At 38.4% G+C, this 7642-nt stretch overlaps 3 protein-coding genes across 3 annotated transcripts in view; all 3 read right to left on the bottom strand.

The window, feature by feature from the left end:
* LOC106337920 overlaps positions 1–646 on the bottom strand; it is a gene marked incomplete in the record, with an annotated part of 5306 nt that extends 4660 nt beyond the window's left edge. Inside the window, 2 exon segments of the mRNA XM_013777021.1 lie at positions 170–317; positions 446–646.
* A 133-nt stretch (positions 647–779) lies between these two features.
* Positions 780–2154, bottom strand: LOC106337739 (jacalin-related lectin 22-like). The gene is made up of 4 exons (XM_013776867.1): positions 2066–2154; positions 1275–1480; positions 969–1128; positions 780–898 (listed from the first exon to the last, which is right to left on the bottom strand). The coding sequence occupies exons 2-4, from the start codon at positions 1473–1475 to the stop codon at positions 876–878; spliced, it is 384 nt and encodes a 127-aa protein (XP_013632321.1). The 5' UTR covers positions 1476–1480; positions 2066–2154; the 3' UTR covers positions 780–875.
* Positions 2155–5437: 3283 nt separating this feature from the next.
* LOC106337919 (jacalin-related lectin 22-like) overlaps positions 5438–7642 on the bottom strand; it is a 2908-nt gene continuing 703 nt past the window's right edge. Inside the window, exons 2-4 of the mRNA XM_013777019.1 lie at positions 6843–6993; positions 5821–6261; positions 5438–5725 (exon numbers count right to left, since the gene is read on the bottom strand). Of these exons, the coding sequence (XP_013632473.1) occupies positions 5438–5725; positions 5821–6261; positions 6843–6993 (880 nt within the window). The remainder of the gene's footprint in view (positions 5726–5820; positions 6262–6842; positions 6994–7642) is intronic.

Here is a 7642-nt window from a genome sequence, read left to right as displayed (position 1 = left end):
CTAAAGTTCCCTAATCAATCAAGTATACGAAAAAATTCACTAAAAAACCTCTGCTTTACAATCAAAAACACAGATCACTATACAATCATATACAACCAAAAGGCGAATCACCAATCTATTTGTTTAAATGATTCCTCTATATAGCTAACGGAGGACGGAGAAAGAAGACAAACCTGTTGGTGACGGCGGCAGAGATGGTTTCCAACCGGAGAAAGAAGAGAGGCGAGATGGACGAGAATAGACGACGGCGGCGGAAGTACCCGTCCACAGCGAGAGAAGGACGAGACGATGAAACCCTAAACCCAAACTCCGCGGACCTTGATCAAACCCAAAGCATGCAAAATATTAGAAACAAGTAATCGATAATCCCAGAATTATATCCACAAAATCGATACGAGAGAGAGAGAGACAGAGAAGAGGGAGACGGAGAGAGAGTAATACGAACCTGGTGCAGATTCGATGCCGAGATTAAACGATCGATCGATGTGGACCGATGATTCTTCACTTCCAGCGAATCGCCATCTACGGATCGAGAGAGAGAGAGAAGAGGGAGACGGAGAGAATATATCCAGAGCAAAACGACGAGACCCTTTACCCTTCACAAAACGTATCATAGAATGACACGTGACAGAAGAACGAAGTCAAAAAACTTCTTATCTAAAAATCGTCTCCTTCATTTAACTGGACTTTATATTTAATTTTGGGCCAATATTGGGTAAGGATCGCCCATAAGAAGTGTTCAAATGTCTTGATAATGTTGCTCTTAGTAGCTTTGTGGAGTCCTACCACCTTTCGCGCCGGTTCTTGGCTTTGGGTATAGTAGTTGTGTTTTACACTCTGTTCTTCGTTGTTGTGTTGTAGATTGTTGTCTTCCGCTACTTGTAACTCTCTGTAATCTCTGTAAAACACTCGAAAATGGTAATACAATCTTAACATGTTTACCAAAAAAAAAAAAAAAAAATTTGTACGGGTCACAAGTCCGAGCAAGTTTGGACCAAACATTGGAGACTTTCTACCCTTTGAGGTCTTGAAGACGAGAGACGTGATCACGTCCGTGGCATATAGATCCACTTTCTTGTAGCTTCCCTCCACCGATATGATGTGTTCGTCCGGATATTGAACTTCAAACTATATGTGTGAAAACTATATCACTTAATTATTCGATGATCAGCATATAAAAAGACACGAAAAAAAATGTATAGTTGACCTCTAAATGAAACTATTGACGTAAAATTAAGAATGTGAATTTTTTTGAAAAAATGGCAATGGAGAACCTCTTTAGGGTGTTGACTTTCTGTCCCATATTCACGTGTTACTACTTCACCGTCGAACTTCACGTAGTCGAATTTGATGTAAGTGATACGTGAGAGATCTTGCCCAACATATACTTTTCGTACACCTTCGTATACATCATCGTCCCATTCACTTCCTCCTTCACCACCGCATGTTGCTAACTTCCGGTACATCCTCGCCATAGATCCTATAAAATTACAAAATACTATTTTTTTCTTTTACGTATCCATCATATTAATTTATACTTAATGATAGTAAAATAGTACGTATGTCACTAAATATTGGTACTCTATATATATATATATTATCGGTTTATTAAAATCAATGGCGATATATGTATATTTTATAATATCATGCAAACGCAAGAGCTCCACGCAGCGACCTGAAAACGTATTACTTTCTTACTGTTTGGATCGGATATCCCATCACGTACACTAAAATACCCACTCTCAAGCAAGAACAGAAATAGAACTTTCATATAAAAATGAGAGGCTTTGTTTCATGTTTCCAAATGAATACAAAAGTAAGATTATATACAAAAACTAATGAGATTAAAAGCATAAGTTTACAAAACTAAAATATTGTATGTATAGTTCTAATTTGCAGAAACAAAACAAAGCTTCTTACAACATGTTTTGGAATGACTTCTAAAAAATTGCTGGCTTCACAAAAAAATGTAAAAGGGATAATCAAATATGTGTGAGTTACAAAAGAATGTTAAACATATTATATAATCTACTTCAAAATCAAAGAGGGGAAGAGAGATAATAACCAGTAAATTGTTGAGCTCTGATTGGGAATGAAAGTGATGAATCTGAGTGAAGGTGATGAAAATGTGTGTATTTATTTACATTGGCAGACAAGTTTTGTTCCATTTTATTTATTTTGTATTTTGTCGTCTTGTTTCCATCAATCATCTCTAATTAGTATAATTTGTTAAACTCGTGAAACACGAGAGACGGCTACAACAAAATTCAATAATTAAATTTAGATAAGTCCATAATAAGCCAAATATAATAGCATATCACTTCTCAAATGCAGATATAAAATGGTCTTAGACTTTTAGCACAATAAAAACACTAAAAAAACCCATCAAAATAGTTACAACAACAACAATAATGCAACTCCCTTAACACTAGAATCTTCGATTTACTTTTCAAATTTAGAAATATAATATTTCTTTTGTTATTCAAAAGAAAAAACATAATATTTATTTTGCTTCTGTCTTTTTCTTTTTTTTTTTACGTCGAACGGTCATTCTATTACTCAAGCTTGAGGTGGTCTGGGTAACCAGACTGGAATAGAACAACCAATGAAAAGTAACTCTCTACGAAAGCTCCTAGCAGTCTTAGCTAAAAAATCAGGAAGCTGACTGCGTACTCGTGGTACATGGGTGATTTTGAAATCCGGAAAACAAATCTGCAGCGTCTCTATCTTCTCCAGCTCTGTCGCAAATCTTGGCCACTCATGGGGTTCATTTATCATTGCAATCAGCTCATTGCAGTCAGTTCCAAAGCTCTGGCACGGCGAGTGTTGAAGCATGTTCTCCATCGCCCATCGCAGCGCTTCTACCTCCGAATGCAGCGCTGATTCACATCGAGTGAAGTTTCGTGTTCCCATAAGTTGTATGTTCTCCCTACTATCCATCCAGACCCATCCACATCCACTAAAGCGGTCAGAAGCTGTCCAAGATCCATCTAGTAGACAGATATTATTGCTTTTGTCTTTATGAAAACAGATTATTATATTTTATATTTCTTTCTGGACAATTAATTTTTTAAAAAATTAGTGACTCTCCAAATGCATTTTTGTATGCCAAAAATGAGATTTTACTCCAAAAGAAAACTTCTTACCAACTTTACAACCAAAGAATGATATTCTTCCATTTTATGTTTCGAATGACTTAATGACGACATTGAGAAAAGCTTTGGCTTATGATAGGTTTCTTCCGCCGATCGGGGAAAACAAGCACAAGCTGCATGAAAGCAAAAGTCGCAAAGGAAGAACATACTTCAAATTATGAACATCCATAATGAACTTTTCATGAATAGAAGAACATACTCAAATTAAAGGAATTAGTTGGAAAGACAAATTACATTTTAAAGGTCGCAAAGGAACAATAATATCAGAAAATAAAGATAATATGCACACCAATCTCTTATTGAAAGTTTTTAATACATAAAAGAACACACACCAATCTTTTAATGAAAGTTTTTTTATTCATAAAAGAACACACACCAATCTCTTAATTGAAACTTTTGATAATTTAGTCGACACGACTGGCTGGTTTTACTAGCCGATGCTGATACGCATGGAAGAGATTTTAAGAAAGCAAATAAAATCGGCAGATCGTCCCTTGAACCCGGTGATTGATGGGCTTCACAATGATCAAAGGCCCAAAGTAACACGTAAGCCCAATCCACGTATTTAATCAGACTGCGTCATTTGACAATGTCTTTTTTTCTGTTTCTATTTCCTGCAAATAAGCAAGTGGGTTGTTTATCCACGTTTCCATTTTCTTTGTGATTCCAAGTTTGTAGGAGTTGTACTCCACGTTTCTTTTATCTTCCAGTTGTAGGAGTTGAACTCCAGTATTTATATCAATGAAAAACCCAAAAAGAGGCAATGATTAATTGCCCAAAAACAAAGTCTCGAGCTTTAACTGTTGTTGTTCTGTTCTTAAGGCTTTGACAACAATCAAAGCTATCAATTGGTATCAGAGCTCGGCTCATGGTTCCAGTTTTTATTTTAATTTTTTCCCCTGTGTTCTTTCACCAAATCGATCCACCAACTATGGGTACCACAAAGGAGCGTCTTGAAGCTTTGGAGTCAGGACTAGGACTTGTCCAAGATGAGCTGCAAAAGCTCTCAGTCGGCATGAATGACAAGTTTGAAGGCATGGATTCAAAGTACCAAACCATCGAGACGTCTATGGCGTGCATACTCGAGCTTCTTGCTCAAAACGGCAGCGGCGAATCCAGTACTCGTGCAGTCCACCAAATTCCCGTACCTTTGTCCCCACTGAACCCACAACCAGAACATAACCCACCACCTCCCCCTAATCCACAAACAGAAAACAACGCACCGTTGCATCCACCTCAATACCCACCACTCAATCTTCCACAACCATTATGACACATCAAACTGAACTTTCCACGCTTCAATGGAGGTGATCCTACTGAATGGCTCAGTAAGGCCAAACAATATTTTGCATATCAAGGTGTGCCACGAGCCCAAAAAGTCAGTTTTGCATCCTATCATCTTACTGAGGAGGCCAATGAGTGGTGGTTGGCCACTTCTAAGGCTCTCGGCATTGACCCAAACAATGCACCATGGGAGACGTTTCAGGAGGAGCTCTGGAACCGCTTTGGTCCAACTGAAGGAGAGAACTTTCATGAGGCTCTTTCCAAAATCAAACAAACTGGTACTTTGCGTGAGTACCAACGTGACTTTGAGAGATTGATGAACAAAGTTGACAACTGGTCTGAGAAAGCACTAGTAGGTTCCTACTTAGGTGCCTTACACGCTTCAATCGCAGACCACATTCGCATGTTTTCTCCCGACACCCTGAAATCCGTAATCAACTTAGCGCGTTTACGTGATGATCAATTACAGCGCCAAAGTCAAAGAAGATCCTTCTCCAACCACAACGCCACCTCCGCTACAAACCAGAATGGACTCTCTCCAGCTTGTGACCAACCTTCGCCGGCACCGAAGAGGTTGAATTGGGATGAGATGAAACGTAAGCGTAGTCTTGGTCTATGTTTCAGCTGTGATGAAAGGTATACACCAGGGCACATATGTCGCACTTCCCAATTGTTGCTCATGGAAGGCGAAGATGTAGATGACGATGATGATGATGAGGAGACGACGATGGAGCTTGAGGACAAGCTCACTTTAGGAGGGCGGGGTAATGATGGGCTTCACAATGATCAAAGGCCCAAAGTAACACGTAAGCCCAATCCACGTATATAATCAGACTGCGTCGTTTGACAATGTCTTCTTTTCTGTTTCTATTTCCTGCAAATAAGCAAGTGGGTTGTTTATCCACGTTTCCATTTTCTTTGTGATTCCAAGTTTGTAGGAGTTGTACTCCACATTTCTTTTATCTTCCAGTTGTAGGAGTTGAACTCCAGTATTTATATCAATGAAAAACCCAAAAATAGGCAATGATTAATTGCCCAAAAACAAAGTCTCGAGCTTTAACTGTTGATGTTCTGTTCTTAAGGCTTTGACAACAATCAAAGCTATCAGTGATCTTGTGATTTTTCGCCCCTAGCAAGACCTTCTCACCGGCATCCATTCCAAACAGAGCTGACTCTCGTTTGTTCGTCTTGAACCGAAGAGAAGCCACCTTTGGATATGGTGTGCCCGCCATAGCTATGTAGGAGACTTCCACGGCCGTGAGGTATTCACCATCCTCAAGCACAAACTGCAAAGGCTCAAAAATAAACAAAGATAGTAAGTGTAAATAATATAGGGAAGTAGCTGAAACAAAAACTCTTGTCATTGTTTGATAAAATTGACCTCTTTAGCTCCGAGTGATGTCATCTTCCCATGGCCATCACCAGATACCAGTTCATTGCCTTTAATGTATTCGAACTTGAGAAACGATACACCTTCGTCATATAATCCTATTTGTATCTTCTTTACACAGTCGTAGTCACCATCATCCCATGTATCTACTATCCCCGGAATCGATGCAGTAGGAGTAGGAGACGTTAGAACATTTTCAAAATAAGCTCCAAGAGCATCAATAGCTTCACCTTCCTTTCCATGGAATCCGACAAGACTATAGCCAGTTTTCACTAGCATAAACTTCTTGCCCACCTCATAGCCAAAGATTGATGTTCTACCCTTTGATGTTTCCAACTTAATCGAGGTAATGACGGTATTACGAAATAGCTTCGGTTTATCATTGGTTGCTTCCACCGATTGGATGTATTCATTCGGGAAATCAATCACAAACTGCAACAAACAAGAAGATTGTGTTGCAAAAAAATCCAAATACATGGATCTAGCTACAAGAATAGAGAACCGGTATGGAAGGTTTGTAGGATATATTTCATAATATTACAGACATCTCACATCCGAAATTGGAAAGGGTTTAAGTAATATATAAAATAAATACACTAATATGTTTATAACCAATTGATTTTAGATTGAAATTCTATCTAATTCAATATGTTATCAAAAACCCGACCTATGTTATCCAACCGATTTTAAATAATATAATTGAAAGTGGTAATCACATCTAACTTAATATATACTACTACAAATAATCCTCAATTGAAAATTTTGAAAAAATGGCCTAACTTTTTTTGTTGGTTTATTGAAAAACCTAAGAAAATTGGGTCGTTATAACAATCACTCTTTCTAAAACTAGTAACCATATGGCTTTTCAGAAAGAAAAGATCACCAACGATTGGTATACCTAAGTTTTTGTTGTTATACTAGTTCACTATTAATCGAGTTTATATCTAACATGACCTATAATATTGAGAATTTTTGAGCCAGTAGTGTATGTATGAGACCTAGTAGAAAAAAACCTCAGATAGTGTTTCTCCTTTCACCCCATGGTGACGTGTCTCTGACCTCCCACCTTTCACGTATTCAAACTCTAAATAAGTGATACGACAATCATCTTGACAAATACGCAGCGTCCTAAGAGCAACATTATCGCCGGGCCTTAACTGAGTCCTTAGGTAAATTGGGCCGAAATTTAAATAAAAAGACGGAAATTAGAGCAACACGGACTTTAATTAAGGTGTTTTCGACATGGTCCTTACTTCCACCTGGCAGCATAAGATTGGGTGCGGAAGTCGTGTAGGGCAAAGTCGCGTAGAGGTCTCCAAATCAGTTTTCTCCTTCACCCGATTCTCTCTCGACGGCGACGGCGAAACTTCTCGACAGCTTGTCCGGTGATTTCTCTCTCGACGGCGAAACCGCTCCGTTCGCTCACTCGAAACCGATCTATTCTCTCATCCAAACTTCTCCGTTGTTTCCAATCTAAACGGTATGTGTTCCTCCTCTGTTATGAGTTTAATTTTTTTTTTTCGTTATGAGATATAGAGGATGTCCTTGTTATTATCGATCTACGAACTCCGCATAGATTGCATGCTAACTTGAGGTCCAGTAGTTGTTATTGTCAGATTGCATGTTAACTTGATGTTTGTTAGATTCGCTGATGATATGATTGGCGTCTATTGTAGTTCGTCTGTTCTGAGGCTAGTGGCTTTTTTTTTGTTCTGTTATGAGTTATATATGATGTCCTTGTTATTGTCGATGATATGAATGTCGTTTCTGATTGTATGAATGATATGAATGTTGTTTCTGATTTTTTTTCTCG

Source organism: Brassica oleracea, chromosome C4 (genome assembly GCF_000695525.1).
Source record: "Brassica oleracea var. oleracea cultivar TO1000 chromosome C4, BOL, whole genome shotgun sequence".
NCBI classification, from domain to species: Eukaryota; Viridiplantae; Streptophyta; class Magnoliopsida; order Brassicales; family Brassicaceae; genus Brassica; species Brassica oleracea.
Note: the sequence above shows the minus strand (reverse complement) of the source record. Positions and strands in the feature narration are given on the sequence as shown.